General features: G+C 39.3%; 1 protein-coding gene across 3 annotated transcripts in view; it reads right to left on the minus strand.

Annotated features, from left to right (window-relative positions):
* The window catches only part of Tafa1 (TAFA chemokine like family member 1), a 526210-nt gene that overhangs the window by 480694 nt on the left and 23821 nt on the right, over positions 1-21695 (minus strand). The window contains exon 1 of one of the 3 annotated variants that reach the window (XM_085840247.1): positions 1954-2268. The exons of the other annotated variants lie outside the window; for them this stretch is intronic. Within the exon in view, the coding sequence (XP_085696373.1) occupies positions 1954-1993 (40 nt within the window). The 5' untranslated portion in view covers positions 1994-2268. Of the gene's footprint in view, positions 1-1953; positions 2269-21695 lie in introns of those variants that run through there. 3 annotated transcript variants of the gene reach the window in all.

Below are 21695 nucleotides of genomic sequence, written 5' to 3' on the forward strand. Positions count from 1 at the left end.
CAGTCATAATGTAACGCACTGAAGCATTAGTCTAGCTCCCAAATAATTATGAGCTTTCACAGAAGTCTAGAAGCTGAAAAGCTATTCCCTTCAGTGGGTACAGAAAAAGGTAGGGCTTAAATTTAGTCAGTTCCTTAGCAAGGGACTCACCCAGAGGACTCTGCTAGTGATGGCACTGATGGGCACTAGCAGAGAGCTAGAGCTCTCTGTAGACCATCCCTGAAAGCATTTGATGATGTAACCACTATGGTCCTCAGTGAAGTACATTTGCATGGCATGACAAGGCTGAAGGAACCTGGTCCAGCATCTTCACCATTTCTTACTACAGAGGACTTTCCTCTTACTGTCCTGGGAATACTTGACCCAAATGCAGGGTACTCTTTACCCAAATGTAGGGTATGCAAACACCATACTCCACTTGCTCCTTGGGAAGAGTCAGGAAAGAGTCCCTCAGCCTGACCCTTGAGAGAGACTAACCCAAAATTTCAGGCCTAGACCCAGTTTCTAGTTTCTATGACAAGCTAGTTTGAAACTCCATCCTTCATTGGCTCTCTTTACTTCCCATACTTCTTCCTCACTTCCAACATATATTTTCTGTAATTGTCTCAAAAAAAATTCTTGAGCTCTTTTTTTTTTAATATGTTTTTTGTTTTTTGGTTTCTTTGTTTTTTTTTGGGGGGGGGGGTTGAGACAGGGTTTCTCTGTGTAGCCCTGGCTATTCTGGAACTCACTTTGTAGACCAGGCTGGCCTCGAACTCAGAAATCTGCCTGCCTCTGTCTCCCAAGTGCTGGGATTAAAGGCGTGTGCCACCAGGTACCAAAGTTAAATCAGGATCAAGTTAACAATCTAAACAGTCCCATATCCCCTAAAGAAATAGAAGCAGTCATTAATAGTCTCTCAACCGAAAAAAGTCCAGGACCAGATGGGTTTAGTGGAGAGTTCTATCAGACCTTCAAAGAAGATCTAATCCCAGTTCTGCACAAACTATTTCACAAAATAGAAGTAGAAGGTGCTCATTCTATGAAGCCACAATTACTCTGATACCTAAACCAAAGAAAGATCCAACAAAGATAGAGAACTTCGGATCAATTTCCCTTATGAATATCAATGCAAAAATACTCAATAAAATTCTCGCTAACTGAATCCAAGAACACATTAAAACAATCACCCATCCTGACCAAGTAGGTTTTATTCCAGGGATGCAGGGATGGTTTAATATATGGAAATTCATCAACATAATCCATTATATAAACAAACTCAAAGACAAAATCCACATGATCATCTCGTTAGACTCGGAGAAAGCATTTGACAAAATCCAACACCCATTCATGATAAAAGTCTTGGAAAGATCAGGAATTCAAGGCCCATACCTAAACATGATAAGAGCAATCTACAGCAAACCAGTAGCCAACATCAAAGTAAATGGTGAGAAGCTGGAAGCAATCCCACTAAAATCAGGGACTAGACAAGGATGCCCACTTTCTTCATACCTATTCAACATTGTACTTGAAGTCCTAACCAGAGAAATTTGACAATTCTTGAGCTCTTAACTCAAGTTCTGTTTCTGAAGAAAATGGAACTAAGGGATATCAAGTTTTCTGGCAAAACCACCAAGATCCAGAAAAATTATAGGGGAATCCCAGTCTCCTCAAGCTGGAAATTGAGGTTGTCAATATTTGAACTAGGAATATCTGCCTCCAAAGTCTACCCTTCTAGCTAAACCCTCCCCTCAGAAGAGCTATGTGTAGACGGACCCGAGTGCACTCGCTCAGCTTCCTCTATGGGAAAGGAAGCTCATCAGTTCCGTCTTGGAAAGCTTATCCGGGAGGGAAGAAAATTATTTCAGGGGGAAAAACTCGACAGACAGAACATGCTTCCCCTGTTCTTGACTATTCCTACCTAGGAAAGACAGGACTTCTCTCACCGCAACACTTACTGTATCACTCACTTACCTGAGAGATGGGCAGAGGGACCATTCCTCCCATAAGTCATCCATAAGAATTGGCATGGATGCCCTCTCCGTGCCTCTGCTCCGCTGACAGCCCCAGGTGGAATATTCCCCCTGAGCGCCACGCAATCAGTTACCTTTCCCAGGGTGTCAAGATAGACATAAAATCTCCACTCAGTTTCTATTACCGACACCCAGAATTCATGTGTGCCCACTAACACAAATCATGCTTCTATTCCTTGTCTGTCTGGGGAAACAATGAGACCGACACCCTTTTTCCTCTAAGGGATTAAAAGAAAACAGGTGTGTGATTGATACACAGCTGTCACTATTCTTCTTCCATGAGCCACCATAATGAGAGTCATTCAAATCGTTTTGCTCATCACACACACACACACACACACACACACACATGCTGCCTAGTGGCTGAACAAGAGCTTGTCCCTAAGGGAAAACATCCTCTGTCAACAGACCCGGCTGCCTGAGCCCTGCCCCAGGCACTATAGGCAAAGGTAAGGGATTGATTTTCTCTGTATATCCTCCTACATAATAAATAAAGAACAGTAAGAGCATCAGTGGTTTTCTAAGGAGAAAGTAAGGGACTGAGGCACAGTTGTGACATACATTAGAGAGTATGAAAATGGTTCCTCTTGAATTGCACAGTGAAAAGACCACCCAGCAGTACATGGCCTTCTTTCAGCCTACCTTCAAGATCTATGAATCCCATATGGATTCATATGGATCTTGCCCAACACATTCTTAGAATAACAGGTATTATGTTATTTAGTGTAAATTACTTGCTAAGAAAGAACAAGAATGTATCTAACCAGCAGAAATTAATTATTCAATTAATAACAATTGTAACTCATAAAGCAAGAAGGAATCCGGTAGATCACTATGGGTTTATTATTTTAGAAATTTCATGATACCTGGGTTTTTACTTGACTTCTATGAAATTACATTTGCCTCTGTCTCTTGATGAAAAGATGGCTTCTGTAATTTAGGCACCACTCCCCAGGGGCACCTAGCCAAATGCACTCATTCACAGAATCCAAAAGGTCAGACAACAATTGAACTTCCATCTCCCACTGGAGAGCAATGGGCTCAGAGCTCTGGAAGCTTCTGAAGCCTGCAAGTCCTGTCACCTGTCACCATCCACTAACCTTGGTAAATACTCCCAGTCCATCATCATTCCCCACTGAAATAACCTAGATGAGCATATGCCTGTTCCTTCTAACCGAATGGCTTAACCAACTCGTTCCAATGCTACCTTAGAGAGACGCTTTCCATCTGGGTAATTTACAAGGCACCCCAAGGGAAAAAGATCCATGACTTCATTCCAGAGAGGAATTTGCCCTTCTTAATTAAATGTAACTACTGTCACTCGTGGAAGCTTGTTTGCAGTAAGCCATGATCAATGAAGAGCTCTGTGACTAGTCAGAGTGAGGAGAGTGATTGACTATTGAGTACTCAATCCTTACTGAGACATCTATACTGCTCCATCCAAGAAAATGTTGCAGAAAAAGTGGGGGGAGGGGAGAATATACAAGCTGAGCAGAAGAGTGCTACAAACTGGTACAAACTGGTATGCTCCAGATGTGACACTGCTGTAGCACCCATGAACTCACAGCAGCAGTAGCCAAAAGCCCAAGACCTCATGAGACTGAGCCTATCAACACTCCATCTTGGATGGGGGCAGGGTTCTTAAGGCCAGACCCCTCCCTGAGAGCTATAGGTAGTTAATGGTTGTAGAAGAAGTGGGAGTATTGCTTAGCATCCAGAAAAGCTGTTGAAATCATCCTTTTGAGAGCCTCTTCTACCAAAAGATGCAGTGTCTCACTCACATTCAGAGGAAAGGACAATGGCTCTGACTGTAGGTGTTTAATAGAGATAACTTGTATACACCCCAGAACTCACAAACCTTTATGAGAATAAGAACAAGTGGAGTGAGAAGATTCACCTACCTGAACATTACAATAGTTTTTTCATAGATACTGTAGAGGGGTAACTGATAAACCAAACCTTTATCCAAGTATTTATTGAGTACAGTGCTATACTATGGTTCTGATAATATACAGTGGAAATAGTTCAATTTTAATAGTATTTTATTTTAAAATATCAATATACAGTACAGTCCCAATAGTTGAGCATTTGTCTTACATTTGCAAGGCTATGAGTTTGATTCCAGCATCAGAAAAATCTCACTAAGCTGTGCATACAAGTCTTTACAATAGTATTTATAAAACTCAATATCATCAGGTTTAACCTTAAAATACACAAAGTACGAATGCCTGTACTGCATGGTCTACTCAGGATCTGGAATTAGTCTACCTTAATTCAAATCTTAGATCTGCCACTTGTCAGCTTTTTAGAAAGCTAAGCTACTTAACCTTTCTGAACTTTGGTCAATTTATGAATTCAGTTTGTGTATCTTCCACACAGGGTGCTTTGTGGATTAAGTGGGTTTATCCATGTACCATACTTATCATGTTGCTTGAACACAGTAAGCCTTCAATCAATAATTATTGTCACCAAAGAAGCAACATACTCAGTATTGATCTTATCAGTAAGACAATGAAACTCTAATGGACAATCTTGCTGATTTATTTCTAAGACTCTGGTTCATAGCCAGCTGGTTGCTTTATACATTTTTTTTAAGCGTAGCATTGCAAACTGGGAAACACAGTTATGAGACAGTATTTCAATAATGAACCTTTAATAGTTGAAATCCAGTGTTGTCTAGAACTACTGGAGCAATATTTTAAAGGGTCTGATTAGCGAGATGTTTTGGCTAGAGAGTGAATTATTTTATATTGATACAACCAGCCTCTAAAATATAACTTATTATTCTAGGGAATAGCAACAAGCATTATCTGCACATACATAAAAATATTCCATATGGAACAGAAACTAAATGGAGACATAGGTTTGCTTCAAATTCTGGAAGCCAGTGCCAAATTAGCTATATTATACTCAATACCTCAATTGAAAATAGAGTATCCCCAATGGGAGTATGGTTTACATAAGCCATGAGGATGAAAGAAAATGAATTCCAGTTGATCTAAGAGGAGTGTCAACCTATTAGGACAAAGATGTCGCCAGCAGAAAAATGTAATTAAAATATGCCACTAGGCAAATTCCCAAAACTCAGTGATTATGACAGTATACTAAGGTTTCTGCTTTAGATCACTAACAGTTCTTGGTGATGTGTAATCCCAGCCACTGTTAGAACATGTGAGGTGCTCTCTCTAGAAGAGAGATGCCCTTTATTAATTTTAGCACTTGATTTCCGAAGGCAGTACAGCTTGGAAAATATCAAAATAGTGAGAGATGAGACAATGATCTAAGAGCATCCCTAGCAGAAGACTGATAAATACGATTACCTGGGCCACACCTCCCTCTAGGGCCCATGGTAGATGTCCTCCTTAAGGAGGTTACTCTTTCTCAGAACTGTCTCAAAGTTACTGTTTTCTTAAAGGCTGTAAGGTGAGAACTACCAAGCAAGTCTATGGTGGGACTCAAGATCAAACTCATTGGTCATGTGACTTGGAGTAGAAGGACGTGATCACACAAACTTTGGCAAGACCATATAATGTAGATAATGTTGGAAAAGAGCCTGGTTTTATTCACCATGTATATAATTGTCTATAATGTATTTTTAGGGACAGGTAAATTATCAGCCTTGGTCCTTCAATCTTTTTTGTCTTATCTTTTGCAGATAACTTGGTCATTCATCTAACAAAAGCGCACAGCATCTGATGTCTTGGCATGGCTCATGCATGTGACTTTGTTTAGACAATGGATTACGCACACAAGGGATGAGGTGCCAGTTCTGAGCCTCAGTCCTTAAGATGTCTCATTTTTGCTTTTGGTCCTCTGCCTAGGAAATGGCAAGAGTTTTCTTCTTCTGTCTCTTGTTCATCAACCTGAACCAGACATGTGGAATAGTTCTGGCTTCCTGGACCCAGTACTCAAAGCAGAACCATTGAGAGTGAAGGCTTAAATAAGTGAAGCCTTCTTGCATAAGTTGGCTGGTCAAGGTCAGCAGAACTATCCTTATCAATCTGTAAAGGAATGGCATAAAAAGTATAAAAATGTTCTTTTCCCTGAAAGTGTGTGTGTATGTGTGTATAAAATTACATGACAGTTTCTGATTAATATGATCACTGACAGCATTAATTACTCCCTGTGTAAGGGAGTAATTATACATCAAGCCCAATCACAGAACTTTGCTACAACAGTATTTTTTTTTCTCCAATTTTAGAAATGGAGAAGAGAGGGCTAGAAAACCTTTTTCATTTTCCTAGTATTGAAGAATAAATGGCTGGTAGTCTGTGATTTGAAATTTGATCCACTTTAACATTCCATGTTTTCTTCCTCCCTCTACTGATAAACAGTACCTCAATGTAAGCAAGTAGGACTTTTCTACAGAGAGTATGTCTACATTTTGAAAGGTCAAGGCTGGAATGAAGTTTGCAAGAGGAGAATAATAGGCAGGAAAATCAGGAAAGTGATCAGAGGCTGGATCACTGAGACATCCTGTTACCGTAAATAATTCTTATTTTACTATAAACAAAAGCTGAGCCTGATGACATTTGTCTGTAGTCCTTGGGATGCTAAAGCAGGAGAATGGAGAATTCAACACTAACCAGGTTACCATAAGAGCTTAGACAGAAGCAAACACAAACACATACCCACCATGGAAGAAAAGGAATTCAGATTTTTTTTTAGCTCAGTGGATATTTTATAAGCACGTTTCAAGATATGACAGTTTCAATGGTCAGTGATAAAAGAAGAGAAGCCCCTACCATTATTAAGTGTCCAAGCTAAATGAAAACTAAATATAAAAATAAAGCTGCTACATGTGGGGAGAACATGCAACTTTGAAAATATAATCTAGGGGTGGGGCTGAATTAATGAAGAAAGAGGTAAAGTGATAGAAAGGACCCAAACCTCAGCCTAGAGAAGTAATTCAGTGGTTAGAAAACTTAGTGCTTTTGCAGAGGTCTTGGGGTCAGTTTCCAGCCCTGACTCACAACTCCAGCTCCAGAGGATCTGGAGTCTCTGCTGGCACTGCACACATGTGATGCACTGTTAAGCATTCTGGTGAAACCACCCGTACTTATAAAATAAAAAGAAATATATCTTTCTTAAAAGGAAGGAAGGAAGGAAGGAAGGAAGGAAGGAAGGAAGGAAGGAAGGAAGGAAGGAAGGAAGGAAGGAAGGAGAGTAGGGAATCATGTCTATGTCCATGGTATGTGTGTTAGACTGACGCCAAAGTCATCATCTTCTTTGTGGCTTTCAAACGCAGAATCCTAAAATTAAGGCTCATCAATATTTTTGCCTTTTTATCTTAATATAAAGTGTTACCTGAAATGATGGGGAAGCGAATTTTAGGTAAGAAAGGGTGTGGATCTCTGAAAGAGTTCTGTATGTGTTCTTTGGCAACAGCCTGTTTATACTTTTATGCCATTCCTTTACAGATTGATAAGGATAGTTCTGCTGACCTTGACCAGCCAACTTATGCAAGAAGGCTTCATTTATGTAAGCCTTCACTCTCGATGGTTCTGCTTTGAGTAGTGGGTCCAGGAAGCCAGAACTATTCCACATGTCTGGTTCAGGTTGATGAACGAGAGACAGAAGAAGAAAACTCTTGCCATTATCAACATTATCAACACCATAGAAAGATTGTCTCTAGGAAAGAGCATCTAAGACATGCAACACCATCTAGGGAAAAATCCAGAAGAACAGTTTGAATCCTGCCACCTGTCTCTTTCCCTCTCAGAATTCAGGGGGTGAAAGAAGGCAAATCTTCAGGTTCATGCTTAGATACCAGAGAAGAAGAACTCATAAAACATCCTATGAATTATGAACCCACTCTTTTGTATTTTAGGCTGTAAATAATTTCTTTTCTAAAATAGTAAAGTTTATGTTGTGTCTGGTGAGTCTTTTAATCATCTTTATTGAAAGCAGAGATCTAAATAAGTATTTTCATATTTCACCCAAAACAAAAATGTCTTTGAAAATGAATCTCTTGTTTTACGTATTTGAAAAGAATTTTTCAAGCAAGTTAGTCTTAGTATTTTCAGTTGACTCTTTTTTTTATTTTTGATTGTTTGTTTGTTTAGATAGTGTTTCACTAAATTATCCAGACTTGTCTCTAATTCATCATGTAACCCAGTCTGGCCTTAAATGTTTGACGGTTTTTTAGTGCTAGGATTAAAGGCATGTGTTCCCATACTCCATCTTAATTAGTTCTTTAAAAGAATGCCCCTCATGTCCCAAATAGAAGATATTTTAAAAGATGAAGTTTCCACCAAAAGTTTCTCTTTTCTGCCCAGCCATTGGGTGATCAGCATCTATTGAAAAGGCAGAGAATAAATTGTAAGAATTGTTTACAGAAACTTGAGATAGGAGGTTCTAGACATGAACATTACAATTCTGTGTGTGGATTGAAACAAATAAGAGGGCAAAGAAATCAGCATTTAAATAGCACAAGGATAATCTTTACGCGATGCACAAAAGCATTATGCCTATAGCACCTAAATGCCTAAAGTGACCCAGGTAGATATTTTAATTTTTTAATAAAGTTTTACTAATCCCTTGAGAATTTTATACCATGTACTTTGTATATATTCATGCTTGCCAACTCTTCTCCGTCCCACTCTCTCAGCAATCCCATCCCTCCTCACTCAACTTTTAAATTACTTTATTTTTCTTCTCTTCTCATTGAGTAAAGTTGGTTGTTGCCCCAGATAGTTTTGGTATTAGAATGAAAACTAAGAAATTACAGAGAAGACAATTTTAACAGTACCCTCTCTCCCACCCCAGGTGTCACTTATTGGACTTCAGATAAATAATAGCAGAGGCACAGCCAACATGGGAGTAAAAGACAGTGTCTGCTAACTTTTCATATGAAACAGTATACTTGTCTCATGCTAACACATAAAATCAGAGCAGCAGGATACCCTTTACCATTGAAATGAAAATCAATTAGGTTTAGGAACTAGAACCAGCTTTATTGGCAGCTATAATTCTCACTTGTAGTAGAAGCTATTGACATTGATAACCTCCTAGGAAACGTGGTCTCAAATTCAGAGAGATCTGCCTGCCTCTGCCTCCTGAGTGCTGGGATTGAAGGTAGCCACCACCACTGGGTTTACTTCTGGTTTTAAATACCGGAACTCTTCTCAATGGGGCAACACACCTTTATCATCACTGGTCAAGGTACTCACAAATATTTTTGTGCCATTCTACAAAGTAAGTTAATGAGTTCACTAATTTTTATATTTGTAATAAATCCTGACATATCTATAATGAGACACTAGTGTGATTTTCAAAATAACATCTTATTATTCCAAAGTTGTGTAACCCATAAATCAGCAGAGGATGGGAACATTGAAATCTTCATTTATGATAAGAATGTCATTAAGAAAAAAAATTTTAAATGAAAATATTTTATTATTTTACTCAAATAATGTTTATCTTATAAAATTAGTAGGAGACATTAATGTACATTGTAAATTCGTACAAAATGGTTCTGGATGATTAGTGCTTACCAATCTCTTCGGAAAAGTTTTTTTTTTTTTTTTTAAAGCTACTCAGTGGAGGGAAGCATTTATTTGGCTTATACTTCGAGGTTACAGTCCATCATTTGACAGAAGTCAAGGCAAGACCTCAGCAGAGAATTGAAGCAGAAACTAAAGAGGAATGCTGCTTTCTTGCTCACTCATGGGGCCATAATTAGTTAGCTTTCTTATACAATTTAAGACCATAGGCCTACGGATAGTTCTACCCACAGTGGGCTGGGTCCTCTTGCCTCAATTAACAATTAAGAAAATCCCCAATGCCACTTTGATCTAGGCAATTTCTCAGGTGAGACTTTCATCTCAGATGGCTCTAGGATGTATCATTTAAATTACAGATCAATTAAAGCTAACTAGGATAGTGTCTTACCCTTGGACTCTCCCCTCCATGCTTTTGTCTGTTTCCTGGGGCCCATGAGGTGATTAGCTTTGCTAACCCACCATGATACTGTACATAAAACCAGCCTATAGCAACAGGGCTAAACAACCACATGGAGAAACCACAATCCAAAATAAAAACCTCTTTAAGATGCCTTATTTTGTCACTATAATGGAACGCTATACCTTTATGCAAAAGAAGGCACAATCTTTGTAGGACATGTTCCTTGTTCCCTACCATATTACTTCAGAAGTTTCTGTCTCCACATAGTGGACATATGGAGTGGCTTGAGGACTTTCTATGTACATGAGCACATGGATATGCTTAGCCCTCTCCTAGGGCAAGTCAGAAATGCAGTTAATACTCAAGAGAACAACTCACAGCCAGTAACAAGCTAAAATAATTGGCTTGTTTATTCCTTAAATGGGACACCTATGAGGCATGTTCTGCGTGGACCTCAGAAGGCCTTAACCCTTTGTCCACATCAGTAATCTGCCTATTGATGCAAAATATAATAGTTGCCCTCTCTTTGCTGTCTTACCTTCCCAGGCCTCCACTAGCATCTCCTAGGATAACCACTCTCCTATCAACAAACTCTCCAAAATCTTGTGTCAGAAAAGCCTACATCTGGGGAAACCCATCGGTTCTCTGAAAGATTGTTTAAAATAGTAGCAAATTGATTATCTATCATGGATATTTGTCAGATTAAATTCTCTGGAATCACTGAGTAGGAAAAGGTTGCAGAATAATAAAGATAGTCTCTTATTAGTTATAATAAGACACACACACACTAGCATGGACTTTCTCTAGTGCATTTACTGTGCATGCAAACTTAGAAAATTAATCTTCCCATGGAAGTACTTAAAACCTAAAATTCAATCAACAGAAGGTGAAGGAAAAGAAACATGTGATATGCAGAAAATTAAAAAAAAAAAAAACCTATGCCCCTAATACAAATTAAATAGAATGTATCAGTGCACAAGTGTTCAGGTATAGATTGACAAATGGCAGAGACTAAACACAGAGCAAGGATGAGGATAATACAATCCCTGCTGACATGGAGCTTGAAATCGAACTGGGGAAGGAAAATATTGAAACAGAATCTGCTTCACTGTAAGTAATACATGAGTTTAAAGCTTAGGGAGTTTTCTTCTAACTTGAAAAATAATCAGTCCAAACAAAAGATACAATGTATTTCATTTCAGGAAAATGCACAGAAATTGTATTAAAGGGATTGTAAAAAGCATGGAGGTTAAATAGGGAAATGTTACCAAGTATGATGATCAGATAACAAGAGTTATTCAAAGCCAGCTTACTCACACTTCTCCAAGGTACTATGCTGGTTGGTTGTCTATTGACTCAAAATTTTTAACCTATAAGCAACGATCTCTGTGTAGTGCTTTTGATTTATTTATTTATTTTTATTTTGTGCCTATGAATTTTTGCCCTACACATATTCACCCCACACATGCCTGCTGCTTATAGAAGCCAGAGAGGCCAGAGAGTTGTAGACCACCATGTGGGTCCTAGGAACTGAGCCTAGATCCACTCCAAGAACAGCAAGTTCTCTTAATTGTTGAGCCATCATCTCTTTACCCCCTCTGTGAAGTTTTTAAAATTATATTTCAAAGACACCCTCTACTGTAAACAACATGTAGCTCAGAGAGAGAGAGAGAGAGAGAGAGAGAGAGAGAGAGAGAAGGAAGGAAGGAAGGAAGGAAGGAAGGAAGGAAGGAAGGAAGGAAGGAAGGAAGGAAGGAAGGGAGGAAGAAAAAAGTCTGCTCCATATAGAGTCTATTCATTAACAATGCAACAATAAAAGCATCATTCATTCACACCAGTGATCCATGCCAAGTTCTCATTAAAGTCTGTGTTCTGTGCAGTGTGCTGTGAATTCCACAGCACTCTGGAGAGGAGGAGATATTGTAAATGAAACAAAGTTCTATGAAAACCATTGCACTTGTGAAGATTTCCTGGTCTGCCCTGCCAAAGTAAGACTTTCCCAAAAGATTGACTAATAATTCCTTTGACACAAAGCTTTGGTGTTCAAAGGCTTTGAGGATTTGCCTGTTTGTCCAGTTGCCTTTGTGTGTATTATTTACTCCAAGAGACTCATTGAAAAATAAAGAGGAAGGGGGATGTTTTGGACTGTGTGAGCTGTTGTTTTAGTGTACGGCAGTGATGGTTCTGATAAAGTATAACAAAGTAATTTATAAGTCAAAACAAGGGTACTTCGCTAAAAGTATTCCAGACAAAATCCAGCATTGCTCTGCAATTTCCTAATGCTCACCTGTGACCTGTTAATGGTATGATCCGTTGAGAATTATGTATGATACAATAATTCAGATAACATCAGGCTCTTATGCAATGGTGTGCGAAGGTGCTTCATGGTTTTCCTTCGACTTTCTTCTCTCTCACAGAAAGTGGCAAAGACCACACAATTTCCTTTGGGTTGCATTATGACATAGATAGAAATGGTAGACAATGAGAATAATTTCTCTTGCTCTGTGGTCCTGTCTGGCCATAAGATGCTTATAAAGGATTTGCTTACATTGAGCCTCCCAAGCAGTAAAATGCTTCCTGCCAGAGTCCTCTCTCCACTTTGCCTCTGGAGCAGGGCTTCTAAAATGCAAATCTTCCTGTCTCATCTCTGCCAAAAACCATTTAAAAGAGCCCCTTCCACACACCAGAGGAAAAGATTAAAATATTTACAGGCTGAATATTTCCCCACTAAAACAGAAAATTGTTTTACCAAGTCCCATGGATGAACTGTATTCCTTCCAAAATGGATTACCTCCTTTATTGAGTAGAAGATTGTCACTGGGCACAATTGAAACTGCAGTTTAGACATAAAATATTAATACCTGGACATTTTTTTTGAAAAGAAAAAGAAATAGCTTTCAAATCTTTCACATTGAAAGTGGAGCCTGTGGGCTGGGGTACCATCATGGGAGACCCATGGGTTTGTCATCACAGATTTTAAGATTGTACCGTTCATTCTATTGGTTTTATATGCTATGGCCTACAGATGCGGTCCTCACCTCCCTAGCGCCATTTCTGGAATATACCCTTCTGTATACTCCACCCTCCAAAGTGCTGTTGTCCCCAAATTCCTCCAGACACTCTGATATCTCTGTTCTTTTGCTGGTCCTTATCTTCATTCCTGTCTTGGGCTCTTCTCCTACCCTTTTTTGTCTGGGTAAACATTTTGCTTTCTTTTCCGGACAACAACACAGTTGCTGCCATGTCTCTCAGTTCATCCTTGACCTGCCCAAAGAAGTGGCTCACCACTTCCTCATGAGCCTTGTCATTGCTCTGGTTGCCACACTGCATCTAAGCAGCAATTCTATCTGCTGGAAGAGAACAGAGACTTCAGAGAATCTGACTGGCCTCCCTTTGCTGGCTTCTGACTCTGGACTTAGCTCCTGGCATGTGTTAGACATTCTCAATAAGCAAACGATGGCACTAACATAACTATATACAAACACACACACACACACATGAAAGCACAGGAAAGTGTGAGCTAAGCCCTCACAATTCTGTTGATCTTGAAAAGTCACAGACTAGGTTCTATTTATTGAACAAGTGATCTTATTATAATTTTCCTGAGCTTGTGGGCATTACTTTGACAAAGAGGGGGAATTGTTCTTAAAGTCAACATTTGTTTGGGGATCAAAGTTGTAATTGTTATGCTGTAAAGTTTACTAGGGAGAAATTGGCCAGGATGGACCAGGGCAGATAGATGAGTACAGATACATATTGTGGTACCCAAGCACCTAGCCTGACCTTAGAGGGACTTACCAAGCCTGTACCTAATCATCACCTGCAGCGAAACATGACACGTTTAAAAAAAAATCAATGGGCTCAGTTGTACTTTTCCCCAAGTAAAATTTTAAAAAGGTTAAAATAATAAGTGTCAAGCTCCCTGACATTAAGCAAGATATGAAATCAATAATAAACTTACAAATAATGTCATGAAATCAGCTTTATGTTACACTCACTATTTTCAAGTTTACTTACAATAGCCTTTATTCTTCTGGTGGAATCGTTTTTGATGAACATCGCCTCATTCTCAACCTCAGCCCCAGCCCCTGGGGCATCACTGTCAGTATTTTGTCACTCTGGCTTTGGTTGTTCAGAATACTTCATATGTGGAGCCCCGAAGAAGATGGTCTTCAGTCTGGCTTCTTTCACTTAGCCTAACGTCATGTAAGCAAGTGTTTCGATATTTTGTACCGTTGTGTTTCTGTTCTATTATGCAAATGCACTGCAGTTTACTGACCTACTCGCCCATTAAAGTACATTTGTAACATCCTCAGTTCTTACTAAGTTTGAATAAAACCTCAATTAGATAATTTTGCATGGTGTTATGTGACCATCAGTTACAGTTTCCTTGAGACAACACAAAGAAGGAACACCAGTGAACCATGTCACGCGTGTCTGTTTAATTCAATAAGAAGCTGTTACACTGGTTCAGTTTCTGTGGCAGGAAGAGTTTGTTCCTAAGCTGTTGTGTTATAGCCTTTTAGCAGTTGGCATTATCTGTCATTTTTTCCCCCTGTTCTAGTTAGTAGATCACTGAGAGGGAGACTTGGTATTAGAGAGTGGGATTTTGAATATGTAAGAATTATAGTCCAACCTGGAGCACAAGTGTTGCCAAGTTCAAGTGAGAACTTGTCTCAAAGTTTTATCTCAGATTTCAAAGAAAGGGGTTTGTGGGTACATCTCAGTGGCAGAATGCGTGGCAAGCATCTAATCAGCAAACCCTGAAAACATCATCCAGGACATCATAGAATCGCTTAGTAAAACGTATTAGTTCCAATACAAGTGGAGACCAGGCTTTTGTTGTTAAAACATTCAGTACTTAAACCACAAGGAACTGCAGAGTCTTGGGTTAAAGAGGACAGCATAGATGGTTATGAATAAACAGAAGGTATGTGCAAAGGGAGAAAGGGCCTCAACACTGGATGTAAAAAAGAGTAGTCACTGGACAAGCACGGCCACAGATAGGACTGGGTTACACACTCTGGGAAGAAGAGGTCTCGTTACAGTCCATAAAGGGATCGTTGGTTTTCCAACATCATACAATGAGCGGTGAGCAGTCAATGGGGCAATGATTCGTAACCTTCCTAGTGCTGCGACACTTTAGAGTTCCTTATGTTGTGGTGAGCCCCGAGCGTAAACTACAAGTTTGCTTCTCTTATGAACCATAATGTAAATATCTGTGCTTTCCTACAGGCCTAGGCAACCCCTGTGGAAGGGGTGTTCAATCTCCAAAAGGGTCACAATCCACAGGTTGAGAACTGCTGAGCTAGGGGAAAATTACTGCTGCCATGTCAACAGCCTTTTCTGTAAATGGTTAACAGGTGCCTGAAAGGGAAAATCTTCAGAGAGAATGGAAGAGCCTTTGGGAGCAAGTCCCAAGATATCTCTAACTTAGGTGCTGCCACAAGGCAGAGTACACAAGCAACAAGAAGACAACCTGTTCTATACTGCATTTTTATTTCCTCTATTGTGATTCCTCTATCAAGCATTTCCGAGTTTGCATATTTACCGGAACATTCACACAAAAGTTCATGTTTCCTTCAGTCTACAAATATCATGAGTTTCTCTCTTCCCCGTCATTTCAGATAGACAGGAAGAGGAGACCCCTAGGCTCAGGGTCCTGGGATAGAAAGTGTTAATGTTTGCCAAGGACATGAAAGACTGATTTCCCTGTCTTCAACTCAAAAAAAAAATGACATGAACTAAAATCAGAAAATCAGAAAGCATCATTTTGTGAAGAAACATTATTTTAGTTTCTCCATGTGTGCTAGAGGTGTGTGTGTGTGTGTGTACTGCAGTGCACTCATAAATCAGAGGACAATATCATTTGTTGGTACTCCTCTTTCTCCTCATTTGATACAGGGACTCTCTTTTTCCTCCATTTCTCATGGATGTGCTAGGTTAACTGGCCTGTGAGCTTCTCAGATCCTCCTGTCTCCACCTCCCCCCTTAATGTAATCATGCTGAGACTACAGACATGTGCTATTTTACACTTGGTTTTCAACTCTGAGGGTCCAAGTATAGGTACACTTGTATGATAAATACCTTACCTACTGAGCCATCTCCCTAACCCAAGAACTTTTTAGAGGCCAACTACAATAGGCTAGACCAGAATACAGTCCATTTCTAGTCACATTTCAGAGCACAGGTTGAGAAATCAGGCAGTTTGAATACAAACTTGACTCATTTACTTGCTAGGCTTCTTCTGACTAATATCTTCAGGAAAAGTGAACAACTTTATGGTCCCTCTTAGATTAGAGGGATCAATAGATCTGATGTCTTATAGGTTTCCATAATGAGTGAATGGATACCAGGAAAGATAAATATGGATAAACAAGAATATTCGTATGTGGATCATAAGTGCTGTATATCAGCTGTTACTACTTTCAAACTTTATATCACGATTAACATGAGCTCTATCAACTGTCAAGGAAAAGAAGCATTCAAAAGGACCCCAATTTTACTCCATCTTAACTCTGATGCTTCCTTTTCTTTATTCTATATGTTTTATTTATTTAGCTCAGTCTATATGATAAGCCATATGCACAGAAGGTAGCTACAGGTTAGCATGAATGCATTGCCACACCTATCAAAGACACTACTCTGTCACACATCAAAGGTGAGCTGTAATGTCACAATAAATACATGTGCTCCTGTGAGTGAAAAACATCGCCTTTCTTGTCATTAGTGTGATCAGGTTCTCATTTATTTTACAGCTATGTCATCACCTCTCTGCTTCCAAACAAACAGATCTGAAAAGAATACTGAACACAACTGAATAATGATTTATGAAACTCAACATATTTTCTATCTATGTACAGGGACATTAAAAACTATATTCAACATTTATCAGCAGACAAGGCTGTCTGTAATAAACATATATGAAATAGCAGACATAGTCCAATTCTACTTTCTACAGAGAATAAATGTTTCCTGCTTGGGAAAATACTTTATATGCTAATTTTTTATCCATTCCTTAAGAAGAAAGCATCCAACATAGGTTTGATCCAGCAATTCATATGCTAATATTTGTCGTATCATATTCACTTATCTGCATATAAAAATGTGTTATCAGAGGGAGCATTGGCTTTGTACATAATTTTTTTAAAGAGCAATGGCTGACATAAAATTGCAGAGTAAATGTCAATATCAGAAGTTAAACATGTGCATCATATGCAGTTTCAAATACAAAAAAAAATAAAGACCAGATAACACAGAAAAGTAAAACTCTCATTATCCAATATTCAGAAAAGAAGGACACAGAGAGGAGTGAGCCTGAGGTGGAATGTTCCAGATATGTCAGGTGTGGAAAGTCAATGTTCAGGCCCCAGCTGTGAGGACAGAGAGGAAGGTGAGGATGGGAACAGCTGACCAGACTGTCAAAAAGGGAAGAGTCTGAAAGCTCCCACACAGGACAAATGGAAGCCCACACTGTCACCCAAGGAACAAGCAACTAGGTCAATGGGAAAATGCAGAAAATTACTAGAGGAGTTATCTATTTTCATCAAAAATTGAAGGCAATTTGACCACTTTTTCATTATTGTGAAAGGGTTTTACAACCTGGCATTACCTTCCTAAACAACTGGTAAGTATATATATTTTCTATCGACCATATAAAAATAGAGGTTTGTTTTCCTCTGATTCAATATCGGTAGAAATGGAAGGATGCTGTTATATGGAGGGAAGTGAAGGGAAGGGAAAGGGGGAGGAGAAGGGGAGGGCAAGGGAGAGGAGGGGAGGGGAGAGGAGAGGAGGGGAGGGGAGGAGAAGAAAAATGATGGTTTGGAGTTCTTGATAGAAATAACAAGGGTAAGTAGAAGAAAATGGAAGGGCAGTATAAATAACAATTAATTTATGTGCAGAGTTAGCCCTCTGTAGCCCCAGGGCCTGCACCTGTCAATTAAGCTAGCATGAGAAGAAGAAAAAGAAAAGGAGGAGGAGGAGGAGAAAGAGAGAAGAAGAAAAAGAAGAAAGAACAATAGAAAAATATAAACTCTAAAATACAATCTAACACCTATTTATGTACACAAGTACTACATTTTTGTGCTGAATATCAGAGTTTCCAGAAATAGAATAAAGTACATAGGAGAATTGTAAGCAAATGCTGCCTCATTCTATATAAGGGTAAAGTGTGTATCCTGAAATTATCATCCCTAAGCTATCGAAGGAGGATCATCCTGAGGACAAATCTCATCTTACTGAGCAGATTGCATAACTGAGAAGCTCAAGAAGAGCAGATTTCTGTATTAAACAAATGCATTGGTGTCCTCCTTATAGATACAGACAGAGAAGCTGATAGCCAGAGAGATCAAGGATGGAGACTGGAGACTAGAGGGAGATCTAGATGGGTAGGAAAGGAGGGATGTGGGGCTAGAGGAAGATGGATGGGCATAGGCAAGTGCTGGAAGCACTGGGACCAAGTAAAGGGGAATTCTAGCAAATTCATATTTTCTCTACCATGCGCTACTTCCTGTTCACTACCTCCAAAGGTAGTGAACAGGAAGTTCACTGGTCTCCAAAGGCCAGATGTAACTTGACACTCTTGCTACCCTGTTTTTCCCACATGCTCCTGGGATCAGATGGGCTTGGGGTTAGGATTTACATGAGCCTGAGATCAAAAGGAAAGAAAAAATAAGGAATTAATAATTCTAAAGAAGGCTTGGCTAATCCTCTGCTGTTGGTCATGCTAGCACCTCTCCCTCCCTCTGTCTTAGTGTACTCACCTACCTAGAGGGCATCTCTGTCTACCCCTTGGCGCACTGTACCAGAATAAGGTATGGTGAGAGTTTCAGTTGATGGTCTCACACAGATCAGAGAGGCTCTTGACTTGTTCCAAGACAACACAGCTTAAACCCAAACAATCCGGAAAGACCCAAAGACGTGAGGCCAAGGCTTAAGACATAAAACATGAGGAGGTCTCTGAGAAAATATAAACACTGAGACTCAGATTCCAGCATGGCCAATGAATAAATAAGTAAATAAGCCCCGCAGGCTTGAGAAGGAAAATCTATAAGAAGATTCAAATAGGTATAATTTAGAGATTAAGTCTAAGAATCACATCCCTCCGATTCTGGCTTGGGCTTATCTCAATGGGATATGTCTCAAGCAGTATGTACATTAGAAATGAAAACAGGAGCTACGGGAAGTACAATAGAAGACAGAAGTCAGCAGTCTAACCTCCTGAGTAACGCAGTATAGCTCTGTTACTGGGGGCTCGGGAATTGATGTTTACACAGTGAGTTGGTCATGTTAACTTTTTTAAACAAAACTTTCTGACTTTCCCACTCCCCTTACTCTCCACACTTTTCCATTACCGACCATTGTGTGCTATTATCTGTTGTTATGACTAGTCTGCTGCCCACAAACAACTTGGCAAGCGGAAATGACTGTTTTCATTTGTCCTGCAGATCTGTTCCTCTGCCCTCTCCTCCACAAAGCAGGCTTTTCCGGCTCCTCCAGGTCGACATCGTTATTCTTCTGTATCCCTCACACCTTCAGCACCGGCTCCTCCCTGCTCTACCTCCCTTTTCATTTGTGAGCATTGCCTACAGTTCCATGACTGCTCTGGAGTTAAAGAAGACCTTTATTCATCTTTTCCAGCACCTACTGGTATTACCGCGGCATCCCACAGAAACATCTGTGGAATGAAATGAGAATCCAGATGGGACATAAAATTCGTCACCAGGCATCCCACAAGGGAATTTCTTCCACATCAGCCTCTCAATATGGATAATTCTAGGCCTTAGTCCATACTGAATATTTATCTTCCTCCAATAACGATTGTATTAAGATATTCCCAGCTGAGACCTTCAAGTTTCTACTCTTAAATAAGAAATCTTTGGGGGGAAAGAAATACTGAAAGTTTAAAGAAAAAAATCTGAGCAATCCTAGGAAACAATTTCAACACTCAAGTGATACTGCACAATCAAAGCACCAGAAGACTGTAGAAACTTGACTGTCTCTGGAGCTGTGGCGTCATTTTTACTGGTGCAGTTATATCTGGTATTGAAGCTAAGCTCATGCTCATACGATTCACATTATGCAGGAGCTGATTCATGGTCTCTCTGAGGCCCCTCTCTAAAGAGGGGGCATTCTTTCTGTTTCTAAGCAGGGTAGATTTCAGTCTGGGGTTGCTATTGAAAGTAGACAATCAGTATCTCATTGAGAAAAGCTCTTGGGCAAAATGTACCGTATAAAAGATGAAAGACTTAGAACACAAGTAAGTGTGGACTGGTCAAAACTTATTTTATCTTTATAGCTTGTTTTACTGATAGGACATTACTGTTGGACATTATTAATAACACTCTCCATCTTATTTCTAGTTAGATCCATCCTTTAGACATTTAAACTAGATTCTCTTATTTCTTCATCTTATAGATCATCAAGCTAACATTCTGAGAAGATGTTAATTAGATGAATAAAGTGGGCCTTTGGTGTCTGCCTGATGGAAAATAGAAGAGTTAGTTCTCCTGAAGCTCTTATCACATGGCTTTCAGAGACTTGAAGCATGGCCAGGGGGACCATCAAGATGGCCATTTAATCTTACTGAATTTACTTAATTTAAATTTTCAAACTGATGTTTAGTTTCCACAGAGGAAACCTTTTCAATATAAGTAGAATAATTTGAATGTGTGACTAGGTCTTGTTCAACTACAGATTTCAATAAACTCTAAATGCAGATCAAGAATTTATGGTAAATCCTGAGTGTCTGCAGGCCAACATATTGCCAGCACAAGACCAGACACCAAGCACCTGTGAAGAGAAAAGTTAAGTAAAACAACTCTGAAATAATTTTATATTGTTAGTGGCAAAACGCACGATCATTTTAATGGATTGAAAAATCCTTACAATATATCCATGTTTCCTGACTCTAGTTCTAACACATAGAAAGAACCTATGACTATAACTTCACACAGTGAGTAAATATTACCTTGCAGGGCAAAGAGGAAGGAAAAAAAAACAAAAAACAGTGATTATAAATCTTGAGGAAGAGCTTATCCTGGATTAGACAGTCTTAAATCCAAAGACAAGTATCCTACAAGTGAGAACAAGGGAGGCTTGATGGACAGCAGATGAAGAGGCAGCATGGGTGTAGAGATCACAGTGATGTGGCCAGCACAGTTAGAGAATACCAGCAATCAAAGGATTGCAAGCCTACAGACAGTGATGCTAAGCCTGTCTTCTCTATAACTCTGGGATAACATACTTCTAGTGCTTTAAGCAGTCAAATATAGAATAACTTGGCATCAGCAGGCACAGGGAAAAGATTAAAACTAGTATTTTGAATATGTTGGATAAAAGATAATATTCTAATTGCATATTTTTAACTTTAACAAAGTGGTTTTTAGAAATTCGTTATATGTGGCTCACATTGTATTTTCATTGCACTTCCTCATTCTGAAATGAGTTATTTCATGTCATCATTTAAGACATTTTTTTTTCCTGGAATTCCCATCTCTAAGGTCGCATGTGTAAGCAACAGCTTGAAACTGTTCTTCTCCATGTTTGTTGTCTACATGCCTGTGCATGTGTGTGTGTGTGTGTGTGTGTGTACTCCCACATAGGTTATGTACAGGCACACTCGCATAACTATGTGACATACAGATGCCAATCACAGATACTTTCCTCAATTGCTTTCTACCTTGTATTTTTAAAAGAGTTTCTCAAGGTGCTTTTAACCTGAATAATTTTCTAGACTAGCTAGCTAGCAAACCCCAAAGACCTTCCTATCTCCTC

This window comes from Mus caroli, unplaced genomic scaffold (genome assembly GCF_978045245.1).
Source record: "Mus caroli unplaced genomic scaffold, Mus_caroli_1 scaffold_7, whole genome shotgun sequence".
NCBI lineage: Eukaryota > Metazoa > Chordata > Mammalia > Rodentia > Muridae > Mus > Mus caroli.